At 42.6% G+C, this 22278-nt stretch overlaps 1 protein-coding gene across 2 annotated transcripts in view; it reads left to right on the top strand.

The window, feature by feature from the left end:
• Positions 1-22278, top strand: part of STXBP1 (syntaxin binding protein 1) — a 273418-nt gene that overhangs the window by 226485 nt on the left and 24655 nt on the right. For both annotated transcript variants that reach the window (XM_086921113.1, XM_086921114.1), the window contains exons 13-17: positions 790-870; positions 14865-15003; positions 16311-16420; positions 20400-20501; positions 21568-21653. In XM_086921113.1, coding sequence (XP_086777239.1) covers positions 790-870; positions 14865-15003; positions 16311-16420; positions 20400-20501; positions 21568-21653 — 518 coding nt within the window. The remainder of the gene's footprint in view (positions 1-789; positions 871-14864; positions 15004-16310; positions 16421-20399; positions 20502-21567; positions 21654-22278) is intronic.

The following is a 22278-nucleotide window of genomic DNA, read 5'->3' as shown; positions in this document are numbered from 1 at the left end:
TTACAATGAAAGCTCCAACATTAATGACCTAGCAGTCTGAACTTTATATGCCGTTATCCCCATAGAAGCAAATTTTAGCCAATATTTGTTGTCCTTTGTGACCACAATACTAAATCATTGGAACAGCCCCAACACTTTTGTTGATGAATTTGAGGATTCTATTGTCGCTCTTCGTGTATGTGGAATCTATGCTTGTGACAAACTTGCAGGGTTTTAGTCAATGTTAATTTGACGAAAATTTCTATAGGCCAGAGGCAACATGTGATAGGGATCCAATCAGATAGGTAGAATTCAACTTTATAAAAGCCTTCTAAAGTTTTCCTTGGGTTGCTCCAGATCACCTATGCAACTCATCCTGCATTAAAGTCATTCTAGTGCACCAGGAAAAGATTACCTTTTTTGAGTATCCCAGACCTAGTAAGTTCCCACCCCAGAGTTAACTGTACTTCTAGCTCTCACTGTGCAGAGATGATAGGTATTCTGGTTGGAACACTGAGATTCCACTGGTAATGGGTAATTCTCGGTTGAATCTGTAAATCTGCAAATGCCTTGGTTGTGCTGTTTCTTTGGACCTGATAATTATGATGTGCTCGGTAATGCCTATTAGCAGGCCAATAAAAAGAATGCTTCACTTGTAATGAACAAGGTGAAACCGGAGTCTAAATTTCTGCATATTTTGATTGTTCATACAGATTGATTTGTATTGATGCATGGATCCATGAGCATAATGCCTGCAGGCTGTGAAGCATATCCTATATGACATGTTTTTTTCTTTGTGTTCTTTCGCAGTATTCGACTCACTTGCACCTGGCCGAGGACTGCATGAAGCACTACCAAGGGACAGTGGATAAACTGTGCCGGGTGGAGCAGGTATGTCTGTTCAACAACATTCATTGTGAAAGTTAGTCGGTGGCCCAACCAGAAGTCACCAAATGTAGCACTGTATCAAATTTTGCTATTCACAAGGCACATATTTTATTGGCAATGCAAACATTTTAAATATTTTTTGTGTAAATACAGAAAACATTACTTTTGACTTACATTTTACAAATATGTTTTCCAGAGGGGAAAATTAGCCATTCAATCAACACCTTGCTACTAAGAATTGAGAGATTCTTATCTTCAAAGATTTGAGGTCTCATTTGGAGTTTGGCAGAGTGTGAGGCATTCTATAAATCAGTGGGCACCCGCCCTGCCAAACTCACAGTTCCACTTTAATGCTTAGAAATGTGGGAACTTCTGGGCCTATAACCCTCAAGATCCATCTGCATAGGTGCTACCAGTTTTCAGATTTTTTTTTGCAGTTTTCTATAACGTGAACTCAACCCGAAGGTATTGGATCGCTTTACATGAGCACCAGTTATGTTACAGAAGGACACATTTATTTATTTATTTATTAGGCACTGGGATTTTAAGAGATTTGCCAGGAATCATAGGATGTTGAGCCGACGCCACGACTCGAACCTGGTTCCCACTTCCAGAGTCAGCAGCTCTGGCAATTACACCACATCCTCTCCCTGTTTGTGCATTGGAAGGCCTATCCATTTTTTGGGAGGCCTTGCAACACATATTCTTCCTGTCTAAAACTGTCATGTGAGCTTTGGCTAATCCAGGCAGTATATGGCCTGCACTTTCAGGGAGGAAACTCCCTGAAAAACAGCATCATTGATTGATTGTTTTTCAATTTTGTTTTTCAATTTAGGGTGTAGTTTTAAAAAATACAAAATCTATGGTGACCGCCCACTGTGACATGGTAGTCGCTTGGCATTATAGTTTTAATGCAGGTGCTCCCACTGTTTCGGATGTAGCATTTTCATTACAATGAACTGTGCCAAACTCAAAATGACCCCCCCATGTGTTTAAAAGGGAGTACAAAAGGGGGTTCTTAATCCAGGAGCATTTTCTGATGTGTATCCTTGTATTCCCAATATATTGAGTAGATTTTTTGTATTTCAGAAATAGATGCTATTTGGGAATGAACTTGTGCAGCCTGTGATGCACTTTGGACTTAGTTTGTTTTATAAATAAGAAAGGGATCTCTAACTAGCCTTGCCTATCATAAGGCAATTTCCTAAATGTCAACTCTTGGTTTCATTAGATAGCAATTTATTTTTGGATAGATATGCCCTTGAAACTAACAATGTCAATCTCAAATGTAAACTTGATATTTCTCAGTTCAGTTAGTTAAAAGTGGCATCTTCTCTGTAAGAGTACCATAATTGCTCCCTGCCTCTGCTCTCCATCTGCCTCTCTGAGTTGAGATTATCATTGAGCTGCCTGTATTCACCTTAGAGAGAGATTATTAGATAAGGAAGCAGATGCATTATTTGTTCTGTTTCCTGTAATGGCGGATCAACTCAGTCGGATAATCTTTAAAGTGTATACTACAGGTTGAACCATCTTCTGCTGCCGTTCCTCTTCTGGGAGATAGACAAGGCAACTGCCAGGGGCAGGAGGATCAGCACATTGATGTGACCCTGATAAATATGAAGTATCAGAGCACTGAATATTAACAAGAGCACAGATTTGGTGCCATGGGCTGGCCAATACCTGACTTGAAAACAGTCAAGCCGACTGATCTTCTGCAGGTGATTTTAAATGGATTTGGCCACATGTTTTCAATAATTTTAGCATAAGTGGTGAGTAGAAAAGTTGTAAATAATTTGTATGAGCCGCATGGTTGGGTCCATTATTGCCTCCTCAAACTGGGTTGGGGCAGTTCCTCACTGTAAAGAGGTACTTAAGAGTGTGAGAAGGGGCTCAGTGGTTATATCAGCCAATTGTCTGAAGTTTTATGAGGACAAAGGCCCAACACACAGCTAGACATTAATGTGGCTAGAACAGTGAGGAAATAATTTCTTGACATAAGTTCTAAAGATTAGAGTTTTTTTAAATGTATTTCTGTGTCCATAGCAGCCTGGGGAAGTTTTCTTTGTCATAATATCAACCCCATTCGTGACATCTCATCCAGTAACAATATATACAGTTGATCACGAAATAACTGAGGGCATGATTACGATGGCGACGGACCGTCCGCCATTTTCCTGGGTATTGAGACCGTCTGCCTATATGGCGGTGGTCCCGCACTTCAAATTACACGGCGGCCGCAAAAGGTAGTTTTAACATTGCGGCGGGTGCTGCTGGCAGCAGCACCTGCCGCAATGTTCAAAATTCAGGTTTTGGTTTTCGCTGCACTACGTGGCAGGCACCACTCGGTACCTACCACCTGGTGCAGGGAAATGTAGGGGGGCTCCATAGGTGCACACCCAGTGCAAAACCCAACAGCCCCAGCACAAGAGGGAAGGGCAACAGGCCTCCAAAGTCAATCCCCGCCAGTCTTTCTATGGTGGAGGAACTGCCATGGAAAGGCTGGCGGGGATCTATCATCCAAATCTGGCGGGCAGTGCCTGCTTGGCATCGCCACCATTCTGTGGGTGCGGGCGAGTCCAACAGGCAATCGTAACGATGGCCTCTGTCGGACGCGTGGCAGACAGACTTTCCGTCCGCCAGGCACTCCGACCCCCTTCCTGGTCTGGCAGGCGAAAACAGGCCTTACGATGGCTGTGAACCCGCCACCAGCAGCCTGCCGGTGGTGGTTCACTGCCATCGTAATAAAGCCCTGAATGAGGGTCATTCCTGGAGAAATCAAAGAGTTTTCTAACAATGGTAAACAGCTCTTCCAGGGGGTTAGAGTTGATAATTTTGTTAGAATAATAAACTTGTCTAGTACTAAAAACTGCTTTGTTCGAGGAATATGAGCTGCAGATCCTACATTTAGCAATAGATCGCCACCTGGTGTTGGGCTCGGATGATTGTAGGTTGTTGTTGTCTTCTTGGAAGAAGTCTTTTGTAGTCACGAGATAGGTGACTCCTCCCTTGGACAATACTGCGCATGGTCATCGACTCCATCCTCAGATTGTTTTTTCCGCCACTGGGTTCGGATGAAAGCTTCCGCTCTGGCTAGGAAAAGACTTTTTCTGCTTTTTCGAAGCGAGAAACTTCAAACAAACTTCTTTCGACATCGAAACAGACTTTCAACATCACCAGCTACATTCCGGTGCGTCGACGCGGGCCGTTAGGCCCATCGGCGCCGCGCGGCCTACGCCTCATGGAAAGAACTCCATTCAAGAGGTGCCCGGTATGTCGAGCAAAATTCCCTCATAGCGACCATCACGAGGTTTGCAACCTCTGTCTCTCGCCAGAACACGACGAGTCGACCTATACAACCTGTGCCTCCTTCCGATCGAAGAAAACAATTCGAGATCGGAGGGCCCGTCGACACGAAATGAGAAGATCAGCACCAGCACCGGAGGCCATCTTTGAAGAGGAGATCGTCGAAGAAGACGTCTCCGAGGACGAATATCCAATCGAAGATATCTCCGAGGACGAGGCTCCACTCGGCGCAGAGGAGGACTCGCCTGATTTCCAAATAATATCGGGGACAGAGGATTCGGACGATTCGATCCCGTCTCGACAACCCGTGAGTACATCTACCCCTGCATGACAGACATTACCCAAACAGAAGGCAACGGTCAGCACTCCGCCCATGGGGCCCAGTCGAGACTGACATTTACCCTCTAACCCCCCCGCCTTCGGGCCCGGCTCAGAGGAAAGACAATACGCCTTCCGGTGCCTCGGCACCGAAGAAACACCATGTGCCAGTTACACCTCCAAAAAATAGAAGGGGTGGACGGAGAAGGAGGATGAACTAAGCTAGGTCGGCCTCCAAATGAACTTAGCAAAAACAGTAGGAACCCAATGTACTGGATTCAGAGACCTAGCTTGTATGATGGTCACCGGAACCAGGAGCATCATTTTATATGTCTATTCACAATACCTTATTGAAATAATGGAATAAATGTAAAATTAGGTTCCTGGCTACCTTTTGTGTTCAGGGAGAACTTCCAATAGGTGATTTATTTTAAAAAAAAAAAAATCCATGTAAAATGATGCCTTACTTTAATGACATAATGGGAGTAATTTAAATGTTAATTTTATGAAGCAATGAATATAAAAGGCTTAACACTTCACTTTAAATGTATCCCATTTAAAAAAGTACCCCACCCCTGCAGAGGCCATATTTTTCTGTTGTTAATTGGGCCAATAAATAACATGGAGAGCTGAGCATTGTTCAAGTGAAGGATCTGTGGCCCCTTCCTTCCATGTGCAATGACTTGCAAATTTGTGGCCAGAAATAATGTGCGAGGAACATTATTTCTTTAAAAATAAAAGAAGTCTGTGAAATGGTGATTACATTTACTGGTGACATTACAATAGTGTTTCAAATAAAACTATATCAATGTAAGCTTACCATTGCATTATACACCGACAACTACATTACAACACAAACCACCAAAAAGAAAGAAAAATTTCTTTCTAGTGTCCCCTCACTCACCGGGGTTTCCCCACGGTGACATGCTTCATCATTGGGGCCATCCCAGTTCTCTACGAAAAGGGGCGTGCTGCGACTAGCGAACTACGCAGGAGCACTTTATTTGTGAAAGACTATGTGTGGTGTAAGTGAGATAGTGGTAGAGTGGATGTGAGTGATTTTAAAAATACCGTGCTAGTGGTCCTCAACAAATTTATTTAGCTCCTAGATTGGTATATTAAAAAGGGGGTGACACTGCTATTTAACCTTTAGTCAGGGCTAAATCAGTGTGCGGTCAACATGTTTCAAGCTCCCTAGGCTTTTCATCAGGACCATACAGGGACCAGCCCTGTATTCGCCACTCCTATGAGTCCCTAATTAGGGTGTGTAAAGTTATTAGAAAACATTCAATGCTGTTAACTCTAAAACATGCGTGTTATACATACGTTTGTACTGTTTCGTTTCTTATGTAGTGGTGCCTATTAGCACTGCATGGTCTCTGGTAGGGGGCAGGATCACCTTATGGAAACATTGTTCCTTCACGGTGAAACCGCACTGTATTACCTACTCGTTACCCCTCCGGACCACATCTTCCGTTACACCTCCTCCATTGGCACCGAAACATCCTTCGACACCGAAGGATTCGTCGGCACCGAACATAAAAAATCCTTCGGCACCCAAAGACAAAGACACGTCGGAACCCGTACCATCGGCGCCAAAGACAAAAACTGTACCAAACCCGAAAGCTTCGACTCCGAAACCTTCCGGTTCAAAAAACAAAGAGGGGAAGCCAGTTTCCTGCGCCACAGGCCCAGTAAAATCTGTCTCCACGCCGAAACCTCTAATACCAGTACCAAAGACCCCAGATAAGGCTAAACAACATTTGGCACCGAAAACATTGCCAAAGGACTCAACTACTCTTCATAAGGCAAAAAGTACTGAACAACCTCTATCGGCTCCGAAAAAATCGACGCCGAAGAAGATTATAGAAGAGGAAGAACTGTTTAAACCAGATCCTTGACAGAAAAAAGTCCATATTAATCCAAAAACTGGTCATGTGGAAGCAATCCCTTATAAGAAGAGACCAGCAGACACACCACTTACACCTGTGGTCCCTGCCAAAAAGGACTGTGCAACTTCTCCTATGCACCCTTCCTCTCCTTCACCTTCTTCCTCTCCTGTTACTCCCTATGTAGAACCTATAACTTCTCCTATTCACTCTCCTGCATCATCACACCACACCGATGAGGAGTATGATTTGGGTGGGGGGATGATGTTCCAGAACCACATACATGCCCTTTAGATGAGGATGTTAAAACAGAATACCCTAAGGATGATGAGGATACATATAATTTTTCACCAAATAATACACCAGACATCCCTGATCCTCAGTACTACCCAACAAAACCTTCCCCTACAGAGGACAGTATTGGTTTTAATCATTTGTTAAACAGAGCTGCACTTTGCCATGGGGTTCCCATGCACTCTGATGCCATGAAGGAGGACTTCTTGTTAGACACTTTCGAACAGTCACAAAGGTCTACCCAAGTATTACCAATGATTAAGGGAGTCATAAAACATGCTCCAGAGACTTTTAAAGATCCAGTAAGGGGTAGGGTGTTAAATCCTAGAATAGAGAAAAAGTATAGGCCAGCACCAGCTGATCCAGTATACATTAAGGGTCATCTGCCACTAGACTCCTTGGTAGTGTCTAATGCGCGCAAAAGGGCCAATTCTCAAACTTCTGGGGACACACCCCCGCCTGACAAAGAGTCCAAGATCATTGATGCGTCAGGGAAACAAATTGCTGCACAAGCAACAAACATATGTCGCATAGCAAACAAACAGGCTTTACTCTCACGCTACAACAGGGCTCATTACGATCAACTAGAAAAGTTAATGGAACACCTACCAGATCAACACAAGGATCTAGCAGCAGAACTTTTACAAGAAGGCAAATTAATTTCAAATGCCTCAATTAAATGTGCACTAGATGTAGCTGAAACAGCATCCAGAGTAGTGAACACTAGTGTTATTCTCAGGCGTCACGCATGGTTACGCATCTCAGGTTTTAAACCAGAGGTACAAACTACCATTCTAAACCAGCCCGTTAATCAGAACCAATTGTTCGGGCCGGAGGTAGATAATAGATTACAAAAGATGAAGAAAGACACAGATACCGCTAAGTCTATGGGGGCATTACAATACACCCAAACTAGAGGTTCTTTTCGCCGCTCCTCTTATAGAGGAGGCTCCAAGCAGACCGGCGCAGACACAACATCATCTTTTAAAACACACACGCAGACCTCCTCTAATAGAGGATTTTTTAGAGGAGGATATAGAGGCAATAACAACAAGGGAAGAGGTAGAGGTAGTAACAACAACCGCTCCTCTTACGCTCCTAAACAATGACTTCCCTTTGCCTCCCCTACAGCATTCCACTCCTGTGGGGGGCAGACTTTCACAGTTCCTACCTGTCTGGAACTCCATCACAACAGACAGGTGGGTAAGACAAATTATCCAACAATGCTACTGCCTAGAACTCACAGCAGCCACCCCAAACATACCACCCAGGCAGCGTCCAATGTCTGCAGAACACATAACTCTGCTTCAACAGGAAGTTCTAGCACTCCTAGCACTCCTGCTATTCAAGTAGTTCCATTAGAAGAACAAGGAACAGGAGTCTACTCCCTGTACTTCCTAATCCCAAAGAAAGACGGGACCTTAAGACCAATTCTCGACCTCAGGCCACTCAATCACTACATTCAATCAGATCATTTTCACATGATCACTTTACAACAGGTACTCCCATTACTACAACAGGGAGATTTTCTGTCCACACTAGACCTAAAAGACGCCTAATTTCACATTCCAATACATCCTGCACACAGGAAGTATTTAAGGTTTGTCATACAAGGACAACACTATCATTTCAAAGTCCTTCCATTCCGGGTTACAACAGCACCACAAGTGTTTACAAAGTGCTTAGCAGTAGTGGCAGCACATCTCAGAAGACAACAAATACATGTCTACTCCTACCTAGAAGACTGGCTCATAAAAGCAAGATCGTACAACCAGTGTGCACAACACACAAAGCAAACAATTCAAACACTGCACAATTTAGGGTTTACGATAAACTACACCAAGTCGCACCTAGAGCCTTCGCACGTTCATCAATATCTAGGAGCTACTATAAACACATCAGTAGCTCAAGCCTATCCCAGTCAAACAGGATTCAAAGTATTCAGAACGTAGTCTCCCTTTTTTCAATGCCAGCACTCTCTACAAGCCAGAGTGTTCATGAAACTAATAGGGATGATGGCATCTTGCATCTTCATAGTTCCCCATGCAAGACTGCAAATGCGTCCACTACAGGAATGTCTAGCACAACAGTGGAATCAGGCTCAAGGTCAGCTCACAGACCTGGTGTTGGTGGACAGCCGTACATATCGCTCTCTACAATGGTGGAAGACCAAAAATTTGACAAAGGGACGGCCGTTCCTACAACCTGTTCCACAAGTAGTGGTCACGACAGACGCATCCCTCACAGGATGGGGAGCCCATCTCCTGCATTATACCACACAAGGTCAGTGGAACAATCAACAGAAACAGTTCCACATCAACTACTTAGAGCTGTTAGCAATTTTCCTAGCACTCAAAACTTTTCAAGTACAAATCCAAAGCAAGGCTGTCCTAGTCCGAACGGACAATATGACAGCCATGTACTACACACAAAAACAGGGGGGGGGGACACTCTCTGCAACTGTCCCAACTTGCACAAAACATTTGGAGATGGGCCATCCCTCAAAACATACATCTGACAGTAGAACACCTTCCAGGGATCCACAACCAGATAGCAGATCTGTTAAGTCGTCAATCACAACAGATTCACGAATGGGAGTTGCACCCACAAGTACTTCAACCATTCTTTCAAATGTGGGGGCATCTACAAATAGACCTGTTTGCCACCCATGAGAACTCAAAATGCCCAACCTTCGACGCCAGGTTTCCACACCCACGGTCGGAGGGGAATGCAATATGGATGAATTGGTCAGGCAGATTTGCGTACGCTTTTCCACCTCTCCCACTCATTCCACTAGTAGTACGCAAGCTCAGACAACAGTCCCTCAAACTGATACTAGTGGCCCCTACATGGGCATGTCAACCGTGGTTCACCACGCTACTAGATCTCTCAATGGTTCCACATCAGAAATTACAGCTCACGCCATCCCTGTTTACACAGAACCATGGAGAAATAAGACACCCAGAACCAAGCCAACTGAATTTGGCGATCTGGCTCCTGAAGTCCTAGAGTTTGGTTACTAAAACCTACCACCAGACTGTATGGATATAATTAAAGAAGCTAGAAGACCCACTACCAGAGCATGCTATGCTGCTAAGTGGAAACGATTTGCAATATACTGTAACAACAATCACATTGATCCTTTGGAAGTTTCCATCCAAAATATCATTTGCTACCTTCTACATTTACAAAGGTCTAATTTGGCCTACTCTTCCATACGCCTGCATCTAGCAGCTATTGCAGCGTATTTACAAAATTAACAACATCTATTTCTATTTAAAGTACCTGCAATAAAAGCATTTATGGAGGGATTAAAAAGAATAATCCCACCCAGGTTACCACCTGCTCCAGTATGTAACCTAAATGTGGTCCTTACAAGACTCATGGGACCCCCTTTTGAACCGTTACATAAATGTGAACTACAATTTCTAACATGGAAAACTGCTTTCCTTGTTGCTATTACCTCTCTCAGAAGAGTTAGTGAAATCCAAGCATTCACAACAGAGGAACCATTTTTTCAAATACATCCTAACAAAGTGGTTCTTAGACCCACTCCTAAATTCCTACCAAAAGTGATTACTCCTTTTCACCTAAACCAATCAGTAGAGTTACCAGTGTTTTTTCAAAAACCGGAATATGTTGCAGAAAGAGCTTTGCACACCCTAGATGTTAGAAGAGCTCTACTATATTACACAGACAGGACTAAGGGGCAGATATAGGTGGCCGTTTGAGGCCATTTACCGAGTGGTAACGGCCGATTTTGGCCGTTACCGATCTGTAAATGGGTGACAGGTATGTAGGGGGCATTATTTTACTGCATCGGTAAAATCACCGAATCGGTAATTTTACCGATTCGGTAAAATAAAAATTCGGTAATTTTACCGATTCTGAGGCACCCAGATGTAGGTGGGACTCTTCAGAGTCCCAGAAGCCTTACCGAATCGGTATTTTACCATCAAATCCAATTTGATGGTAAAATACCGATTCCGGTGTGCATGCACATGTGTGCATGCACACCTATGCCATGTGACAGGCAGACCTGCCCTTATGGCATGTATGCCTGCCACATGGCACCCGAGCCTGTTTTGGGGGTGCCAGAGGGTGTCAAAGTGACACCCCCTGCACCCTTGTGAAAATGAGTATTTACCGATTCGGTAAATACCGAATCGGTAATGCCCATTCATTCCTATGGGCTTCAAAGCCCATAGGAATGAGTGGGCATTACAGATTCGGTATTTACCGAATCGGTAAATACCGAATTCTTCCGAATCGGTATTCCAGCACATCTGGAATACCTACATATCCACCCCTTAGATTTACCGATTTATAATTACTGAATCGGTAAAATTCGGTAATTAAAAATCGGTAAATCTATTTTACCTACATCTGGCCCAATATCATTCAGAAAAACAAAACAACTATTTGTATCATTATCTCCCCCACACAAAGGCAATCCTATCTCTAAAGAAGGTATTGCTAGATAGATTGTTAAGTGTATTCAAATATGTTATCACAAGGCTAATAGTTCCTCCTAGAGCACACTCCACTCGCAAACTAGGAGCCTCTATGGCTTTCTTAGGAAACATACCATTAGAGGATATATGCAAAGCAGCAACATGGTCTACAATACACACCTTCACTAAACACTATTGTGTTGATGTGCAAGCCAAGCAGCAAGCTGCAGTAGGCCAAGCTGTCCTTAAAACACTCTTTCAGTATGCTGCAACGAATACAAGCGACCACCGCTAGGGGAGACACTGCTGCACAAACATTGCTAAATGTAGGATCTGCAGCTCATATGCCTTGAACGGAAAATGCTACTTACCAGTATGCATCTGTTCTTGGTATGTTGAGCTGCAGAATCCTACATGCCCTCCCGCCTCCCCGGGACTTGTATCCGTTCCAGTACTCATCTTACTTAAATGCACACGCATGGACATCCTTTTCACTTTACTTCAACTAACTCAATCATTTCCCATCATGGCGAAAAACAATCTGAGGATGGAGTCGATGACCATGCGCAGTATTGTCCAAGGGAGGAGTCACCTATCTCGTGACTACAAAAGACTTCTTCCAAGAAGACAACAACAACCTGCTATCATCTGAGCCCAACACCAGGTGGAGATCTATTGCTGAATGTAGGATTCTGTAGCTCTACATGCCAAGAACAGATGCATACTGGTAAGTAGCATTTTCCTTATAGGAGGATAGAACTTTTCTAAACTCTGCTTTGGAAGTATCCTCATAGATTCTCCACTAGATTCTGGCCAGGCAGGGTAGTTTAGTTTTAGCTTTTGAGATCCTGTGAGACCCAGGAAGTAGGGTTGGGTCATTTATTGATCCATTCAGAGATCATGGGGCTGTGTTTCTCTGCCATTTCTTTTACCCAATATAAAAATGCTACGCTGTGAACTTCCACTGAAAATTGCGTAGTACAACAAGAATTCTTCGGAGATATGGCAGCGGCCAACAAATTACCATCCCCTATTGTTCTATTGTTGGCATGAAAGCAAATGCATATTAGAAGGAGTCTCCACCTGGGAGAGTACCAGAAGTAATGGTCTAGTTGCAGAAAGTGTGGAGCTGTTGAAAATGACGCTAGGAGGGATAGACCGTTGATTGTTTTTTAAGAGTTCATATTCCTTGTTTCTTGACATTAAGTTTTACTAAAAGATATCTGCAATAGGCTTGCAATAAATTCTCCCCACTATACCCTTGAGCTGAAACACACTTCTCGTGCTGCTGCTATAGAATTTTCTCATCCACAACCACTTCTCTTAACTTAGACTACACTGATGCCAGAGGTACCTCTTCTCCCACAGAGCACCTTTAGTGCCAGTTTGCCACTAATGAGCTATTGCCTGTAACAATCCCAACGTTCTGTCACTGTTTACTCTTTTGCCAGTAGGCCCTTTCTAGAGGTCAAAACCACTCACGAGCAGCAAATTCCATTACCTAGTTTTGCAAGTTAGTGTGTGACTCCTCCTAAGAATCACAGACAAGACTAAATTACACCCCCAGAGGCTCATAATACCAACAAGACAGTTGGTCAGGAAAATGCATTTCTAGTATGCCTTCATTAAAGTACTTATTCCATGCTGACTGTCACTAGCTAATTTGGAATAGCACTGTGGCATGTAAAGTAAATACAGATCAGTGCCTACTATATTTTGCTTATCCCAGCTTGATTGATTCAATTTGTTTCAAAGGCGTTGATTGTAGAAACCAATGTCTTTTGTAGTTTGTTGCCCTTCTAATGATACCTTCACATTCTGTCCCAAAAAAGCATGCCTTGTTTTGGCATCATCTGATTCCAGTTTGTAATTATGCAAAGCAATGTTGGCTCCTATCCCTTCAAGGCTTTGACATCTATTTGAGAATGTACTTTCAGCCATCTTTCCTTTTGGAGGGAACGTCTGCTGCAAATCTTAACATGTTCCACCAGATTACCCTTCCTACCAATGGTCTAACCACTCTACTTTCCACAGGCCACCCAAACTTGTATTGTACATACATCATTCAGAAAATGAGCAATATATTTAGTAACCAAACACCTTTCAGTGGACCATGTATAAGACAAATCATTCCTCTGTATCGAATTCAAAGCATACTACAGCAATTCAAAGCCCTAGGCATAAATACTACTTCTACTACAGAAGCATTATTTGGATTACAGTTGATACCTCAACCAGTAAGTGGACACTTTAAACATTATGTTGAAACCTAAGGCTCCTCAATCGGGACACAGCCCTACACCAAATTGATGACTGAGGGGCGCTATTCAGGGAATTTGGGTCTTTAAACCTCCTGGGCTACTTCTGCAAAAGAAAGAGCACTGAGAGACAAGAGCCCATAACAAGTGGAACCTAGCTTAGAAGTTAGTAGTAGCATACTCAAGAAGTAGCTGTGAAAATGTAATGCCTTTCTGGATATCTTTCTAGGTATAACATCCAGTTGTCTTGCTGCTGACAGTCACATAAACACATTATTTAGCTCATGTTAAGTAAAGTTATGTTTAAAGGCTTTCCATGTTGAGTTTTATTTAGGACTAACCCCAATGCAGTTGTCAGTTGAGCGTCGCCAAGCGAGGCAAGAATAAAAATGATCACCTCATCAGGAGATACGTTTATTCATTTCGATGCAGTGCAAATTAAGTGTTTTCCCCTTGACCATTTCATGACTTGGAAGTGTTTCACAGTAAGGTGTCTGAATCCAAGGTTCTGCTTAACGTACACAAATAGTTCTGCTCATACTTTTTAACATTCTACCACACATGATCATGGTTTTATCAAACAAACAACCGCCATTTTTAACGGCTGTCTGAATTGCTTGTCTTTATTACAAATAAATATTTCTATCATGCATCTCTACAGCATCAAAGCGGTCACTGATGTGGCATCTTGTCTTTAAGAGTGCCATATTGGATCTTAGCATATCTGACTTTCTATTCACAGATGTGCTCCTCTGTGTCACTTGATATCTTTCACCACATGCAGACAACTAAAGTAAATAGCATCCCCTTTACTGAAAGTCAGATGGTGCGGCAGGTTCCAGTACGGTTTCTAAACCACAAAATATGAGACGTGTTATCACATTGGTTCCTGGGCTTGTTGCAATCTACCATCAAAGATCTAAACATTCATCTTGTGATGTGGAACCAAGCATTCATGGAATTAAGACACAGCCATACTCAACCATTTCACGTGATGACATGTACCGTATTCAGAATCTGATGTGTCACTGTAAACAGTAAAATAATCCAAAATCTTGCCCCCGCCAGCAGAATATGTGGGGGCCCTAAGACAACCAAAACATACTACACTTCATAAACCTTAGGCTGAAGGCGGGGTCCCCCTTTGCTGCAGGAGCCTGCATTACACCCCTGACTAAACACTAGTCAATGCTGACAAGGGTGCTGATCTACAATAGTGCAAAGAATGATGAGGGTTACATCTGGTGGTAAGAAGGCCAGTGATATATAGTCAGGTGCTTGTTGAATATGTTCCTTCCACCCTCTTTTAGGTACCTGCCGTATTGTCAATCACCAAAGCAATACTATAGTATTCTAGCAAATTATCTTAGAATGGAGTTTTTCGTGAACTGAAGGATGTTGCCCAGGATAGCCTAGCATACATTATTTGTTCTGCACCTTCCTTGGAGTGAATGTCCTGCTGTGTCTGTTCTCTGCAGGACTTGGCCATGGGCACTGATGCAGAGGGAGAGAAGATCAAGGACCCCATGAGAGCCATTGTTCCAATCCTTCTGGATGGAAATGTCAGCACCTATGACAAGATTCGTATCATTCTTCTCTATGTCTTCCTGAAGAACGGTAAGTGCAGATGGCATCGTCTATGCTAAGGGCAGTGCTGAAAATTGACTTTTATATGGCTGTTTGAAGAAAAGAAAATATCCTGGGAGGGATATTAATGTTTGCCAGGAAATTATATTACAGAAGTTGAATTTTGATTGCTGTGAGGCATAAATGAAGGCGTACAGGATGACAGCTGGTAGCCAAATTGATATAGGGTAGTAATTATAATGGCTTGGTTTCTGATGAGTGACTTGATGGCTGGTGTTAGACATTGTGATGGCTGAAATGGATCACTAGGTTCATCTATTATATTTTCCTGTCTGTCTGGATACATTTCTTATTTTTGCACTTTTCACTCAAGTCTCGATCATTTATACATTGTGAGCATTGTGAAATATCCCTGCTCAGCAAAAACCCTATTGTGGGAACTCAGCAATAAAAAAGCTGCCATAAATTAGAAAATTATGATTGTATCTTCCAGACCTTCACACTTAAAATCTGGACTGTGCCTTCCTCCCCTTACCAAAGCCCTTCATTGAGCTGACTCTTTTGTGTGAGATCGCGAAACAGTTCTCAAACCTTTCCAAAATGTGGACAAACATTTTGTCCAAGTCTCTGCTTGGTTTCTGTCACAGTGTGCATAGATGGTGGTGAAAGTAGGTCAATATCGCTCCTCTTGTAGGGTAAGTAGGTAAATGTGTTCAGATCACATGAATGATTTAGAGACTGCGCACTGCTGTGTGAATATAGGGTTTACGTAAGCAACCAGATGGATACCAAAAGAAGCACAGCCTCACAAGATAGTCAAGACTAGCTCACACTGCCTGCCGATAAGCCCTTCTAAGGAGGGTGTAGATGCTATGCTCATTTGAGACTTGACTCCCAGGTCACAGTGACATCAAGGATGTCAATCTGAGTCACCTACGACAGTATGTTTTGTGAGGTATGAAAGCCTGCTCTCGGATAAACCACACAATGAATCTCATTTCCTTAAGTAGCCTAGAGATGTTGCAATGGTTTCATTATTACATATGAACTTAAAAATGGATCTGGAATAAAGATCTAATGTAGAAAATTGCCATCAGTGATTTGAAGGATTATGGTGATTAAAGCTGAGTCAGGAACTAAACTTTGTTTTTTTGTGATGGGCATGCAGAGGCGGTCAACAATTTGGATGGTAGATGGATGCTGATGGCTGAGTGTGATGGGGATAGTGAAGCAGAGGTATTTAGACTGCTGTTGCTTAGACAGTTTACAACAGCTATTACTGATATCCCGGACATAAACATCTGTACAATATCAGCCCTCTCTATTGGTTTTTCCAGGTATCACAGAAGAGAATCTCAACAAACTGATTCAACATGCCCAGATCCCTCCTGAAGATAGTGAGATCATCACCAACATGGCCCATCTTGGTGTACCCATCGTCACAGATGTAAGCCCCAGGAATCGTTTTAAAGTGATTGAGTGCTTCATAGGATAGTTTATGCCAGTTTAGTGTGTCACTGATTGGTTGAGAAGTTCAGGTTGGTCTATTGTATATATTATTTGGAAAAATGTATGATTTTGATAGGAGATTACTAGCAATAGATGCTCAATCCTTTTGCTCGGGACTACACACTTCTTTTATTCAGGTTTAGAGGCATCAAATAGGATGTCCTTTTCTGATGAAGGATGTGTAAAGATCTTGCGGGCATGCTTGACCGTGACCCACATTCTATAAAAAGAGAGACAAGTTATCTGGGGCCTGATTATCAAACCTTCATGCAAGTTTAAGATTTTTTTGAAATTCAAAAAGGAATTTTATGAGTAGTATCTTTACCACTCTGGAGACTCCCTACTCTTGGCGGAGCCTCTGCACATAAAAAGATAAGCAGTTGTAAAGATTCTACTCGTAAAATTCGTTGCGAATTGCAAAAAATCATAAATTTGCTGAAAAAGTGTAAGTTTACCTTTGTGAATCAGACCCTTCGTGTCTATGGGGAAATGATTCGATACATTAGATGCTAAGGGCCAGATGTGCGAAGACATTTTGTGTTAGTAAAACATCTGATTTGCTAAATCGGGCTGTTTGCAATCACACAAAAGCCTTTTGGTATGCAACAAACCCAAATTGTGATTCAGTAACACATTACCGAATTGTAATTTGGGTTTACCACTAAATACCAAATTGGTATTTTCAATAGTCATGTTTAGGGCGTCTCTTGCAAATACTGATTCAGAATGATCTCTATTGATGTTTTGTATTAATGTTTTGCAACCAAAATCAGCTGGCAAAACATTTCTTTTTTTAATGATTACTCAAATGTAGTTGTAACCCATTCTCAAATGGAAAGGGGTCCCCTAAGGACTCCTCCCCATATGAGAATGTGGACAAAAACAAGGACCTCTTTCTACTCCTTAAATATGTTACTTGAACGTTTCCTTTTTTTAAACACACTTTCTGTTTTCTGTTTTGTATTGTAAAAAAGGTTGCATTATTTAAGGTTGCTTTATTTAAAAGCAATCACAAGCATGGTAGTCTGCTGACCCCAGTAGGCCACCATCCCTGTGATTGCTGGAAGTCCTAGTAATTCGCAATTAGTGACCTACCTTATTAATATTCTAGAGGTAGGTCGAATTGTGACCCAGAACGATTCAATATTCTGTGAACTGACATATTGGTATTTGGGTTGGTTTGCAAAATACCACAATATTGCCAAAAACATTGGTCACAAATTGGGACCAGTATTTTATTACCAGTGCTTCGTACATCTGGCCCAAATTTCCTTGTTTGGCCGACAAAATTACTTCTGAAGCTGCCGTAATGATGTGTTTTTGGAAATATACTTTTGGCCATATTTGCAAAGTGACCCTGGATCAAACAAATGGTGTGTCTTTTTGGGAAGCTCTAGGGCCACTTTGGCACTTATGCCATCCCCTTTCTATAATATCCTTCGCAGTGGAGTGTGATAGCAGTATTTAATTGGGTGCCACTTGCACAAAAACACACAGCTGCAGGGAATCAGCATTCTGAGCCAGATTTACAAACACTTTTTGCCTGGTTTGAATAACAAGAGTGATCCAAACCGGCACCAAGTGTTGTTTTGAGATCTACTTTCCATCACAAATCCTGATGTGGGTGGAAAAGCAGCCCGAAAGCAATAAAAAGTAGTACTTTTTTACCACTGTGCACTAATATGTGTCAGGAGGGTGTTCCTTGGGTGGTACATGAGCAATCTAAGTTTACCACCCTTGAATTTTGATGTAAAGCCCTATTTTCTACAAAAAGGTAGACAGGACTTTGTGCCAAAAATAAACACATTCGGGACAGGTATACATTTTGAGAAAAGTTTTCTCCTAATTTTTTCAGCTTTGTCCGTGTGGTGAACTATACAGTACACATACAAACTGTTAAGCTATGCCAAAACATAGAGGGGCATATTACCAACAACTAGCTATAATTATCGCTATGTTGGTTTAGCGGCAATATTTTTAGCGCCGAGCTGCGGCGATTTTTATCGCTTAGGAACCTTGCTATTATCAAGGTTTATCTCCTAAGCGATAAAAATCGGCCGAAATGCATGAATATCGCTGAAAAGTCAGCGATATTTATGCATTACCGAGCTAATGCTCTTAGCCATGTTATCCACCTACCATTGGATAACATGGCTAAGAACTGCTCAGGGGCAGGTGTTAGCTTTTGGAGATATTCGCGCTTAGCGCGAATATCTCCAAAAGTTGGTAATAGGAGATAGCGATGTTAGCGACTGTCTCCAGTCGCTAACATCTTAGCACGCCCACTTTGCATGTCATTAGTGATAAATTTCACTGACATGCAAAGCGGGGCCCAAGATGGTCGCTATCTTCTACGAGCTGTCGCTAACTGGTGTTAGCGACAGCTAGGTAATAGGGAGATAATTTTATCTCCGCTTTCTTGGCTTTTAAAGCCAAAAAAGCGGAGATAAACCCCCTTGATAATATGCCCCAGAGTTTTATACTTGAAGAGTACCCTTCCAGTTCGAACATATCCTTTATATCACACACTCACCCATGCACTGTGGTGCAAAGTGTGTATGTTTACACACAACAACCAAAATTACACCTGTGCAGTGGGAGAGAGAAACTTAGCTATATCTTAGCAGATATGGTGCTGTTCTGCTCTCTCCCTTATGCAATGCAGCACAGCATCTTTGCCATTCCCTGTTTTTGTGCTGTCCTGTGTTCTCTGCAATTGTTAGCTTGTTGAACTTGTTGAAAGTTCATTTGTTTACTTAACACTGTACTATTTTACGGTTTCTGATGGGTATTAACCGGTGCAAAATAAGCTTATAACACACTCTGTAAATCTGGCCTTCGGTGTCTAGATTGCATGTTATCTGTAGTTACAAAGTACTCAAGCACCACGTAGGGAAACAAGCACACTACATAGAGGAGTAAGTATTTAGCTACAGTGTGAGGCAGATAAAAAAGGTAAAAGGTTAAAATGATTGGCAAAGGATAAAAAAGATGTGGTAAAAACAAGAGGTGTGAAGAATGCAGGAAGGAATGAGAAAGTAAAAGGGGAGAGGCTTAGAGACTATGGCTAGATGAAGGTAAGAAAAGAAGGGTGGGGTCAGATGTGAAGTGAGAAAAGGATGTAAACGTATAAAGAAGGAAGTTAGAATGTTAGAAAAGGAGGCTTTCATGTAGATGAAGGCAGAAATACATAAAAATGGGTTGGAGCAGAGAATCGAAAAGAAGAGAAAAGACCAGGAGGGTGCGTGAGTGAAAGGGAAAAAAGGAGTCTGGAAGGCAAGGAGGGTATGAAGGGATTGCTAAATATTCTAAGGCAAGGAGGGTATGAAGGGATTGCTAAATATTCTAAGGCAAGGAGGGTATGGAGGGATTGCTAAATATTCTAAGGCAAGGAGGGTATGAAGGGATTGCTAAATATTCGTTGAGAAGGAAAATGAAGTGTGGGAAACACGCAGGGAGGAGCAGAAGAAGAAGGCGTGAAGAAATGCAAGGATTTCAAAAGTTGGAAAGTGAAGAAAATTAAAAGGAGGGAATCGGTTAGAAGGCAGAAAGGAGCGTAGTAGAGTAGAAGAGTAGAATAATTTAGAAGAGAGAAATAAAATGTAAAGAGAAGAAGTTTGAAAGCAGCGAGATTTTTTAGAAGGTAGAGTGGATGTTAAGTGGTTTAACAAGTATCAATATAAAAGGTATGCTAAGGTTTGGATGAAAAGCGAATATAAGAAGAAAATAAACAATGAACTACACGTTGAAGCTGAGAACGAGTGTAAAAAAGGTAGAAGAGAAAGTCGAATGGGAAAGGTCTAGTATCCAGAGGGGGTGGGCGCTAACATGGTCTTGGCTTCATGAATTTCCCATTTTTTGGGATTGTTTCGCTGTGATCTGTCCCCCATTGCCTGTTTGTATCTTTCTGTTTCCAGTCCACCTTGCGTCGCAGGAGTAAACCAGACCGCAAGGAACGCATCAGTGAACAAACCTATCAGTTGTCACGGTGGACCCCAGTTGTTAAGGACATCATGGAGGTGAGGGTGAAGCAAGGCTTGACTCAAGCTAGGGGAGGGGCAGAGAAGAAGGTGAGGTGATGACAGGGGGCCATAGTGGGTAAGGTGTGGGGTGAGGGCACGGATGGGTGAGAAGAGTGGCTAGTGGTGGATGTGATGATGGAAGGGATCTTGGGAAGGGAGACATGAGGGAAGTGGGAGAAGGGAGATGACTGATGGGACCTGCAAGGGCTGGTGAGATGACTGGCATGGGTAACTAAGCTGAGAGGAAAGAAACTGGTGCAAACTTGACGCTAATGTCTTGTAACACTGAGGTTTGAGCTCAACAGTGACAGTCCCTCTTCTGTGTTCAACGATTGCAAATGAATGAACTCAGTGAAAGTAAAAATGTTCTGTAAGGACGGATGGAAAAGAATTGATGTCTTGACCAATGGGAAGGACCCCAGACAGACTCCAAGGGGGCTTGTGTCTTTCGAAGGCGAGAGCCCGGCCGCCACTGCTCAACATATAATAGTTAAAATGAGAAGGTCTTTAGGACAGCCCGGAGAAGCCCTAACTTTTACATACATTTTTTGTCTCTTTTTCCATTGAGTTTTAACCTCTCTCATATCTGCAGTATCAATATAATGTGTTTTCCCTGTTGAGTTGCAGCACTATCCATTCACCACTTCTGTTCATCTTGATTTTCCCTTTATCTGACTCTCTACAAAAAGGTGATTTAAAATCCAACACCTTCCCTACTGTTGCATAGACTGGAGTTGCAATAGTAAATTATACTATTCAAACATCCAACTCAACCCCTCCTCCCCCAGAGCAAATCGTTGTTCCGACTCACGGAGTAATGGCATGCGTTGCTACAATGCAGAAGTAGTAACAGCTGCGTTGAAATGGCTTGCGGGATTCCGGTTTGAGGGAAAATTAGACATATACCTTTCCATTATCCTTTTAAATCCCCTGGAGACAAAGCATTCCTAGAGTGGCAGGCTGGGCTGGCCATTCGTGCCCCTTACACAAGACCCTCTTGTCAACTACCACCTTCTCCATTGGAGAGATTACCTGATTCCATTGTCTTTTTTCTCTTTTGCAGGACACTATTGAAGACAAACTGGACACAAAGCACTACCCATACATATCTACGCGCTCCTCTGCTTCCTTTAGCACCACAGCTGTCAGGTAGGGAGAGTTAAGGTCTGTCTAAGCTTGCAGATCTTCGTGAGAACACCTAAAATTACAGGTCTGGATGTTCATCGATACAGGAAGGAAAGAGCACGGTGTACTTGACTGTCACTCGTGAAGGTGGGTCAGAAAGCAACATATGCTAAAACGTTGGAGGAACTACTGTTGTGCTGGGAGAACTGTGTGGAGTTGCATATCTCTGAAAGAGAGCTGCAGGGCTGGTCATACATCAGGCCCTTTATTGTACCTTGCTAGGCATGGGGTTAGGGTCCTGCAGTAGCAAAGACTGAGCAACAATAGGGTGCCACAGAAGTATTGTGGTTGACTCATCACTTCATTTTTCTTGTTTATAAGCACTATAAATAGCAGGTGTGTTCCGAAGAAAAAATTTAATGGCACACAGTGTATGATTTCTGAAGGCTGAAAGGATGAGTGTGCCTTGCTGTTCTAGAAACGTATGGCATGACCTGCATATCACACATATCAGTAGCATGCACTCAACCCACTGAGCCACCGTGCCTGCTGGGTCAGTACCAAATGTTTTGCTGGAGTTCATCCAAAAATCTCTCTTCAACAGATAACCTGTGACAAATCTAAAATTTTAATTTTCCACTTTTGGGGG

This window comes from Lissotriton vulgaris, chromosome 5 (assembly GCF_964263255.1).
Source record: "Lissotriton vulgaris chromosome 5, aLisVul1.2, whole genome shotgun sequence".
Lineage (NCBI taxonomy): Eukaryota > Metazoa > Chordata > Amphibia > Caudata > Salamandridae > Lissotriton > Lissotriton vulgaris.
This window is presented reverse-complemented; position numbering and strand designations above follow the sequence as displayed.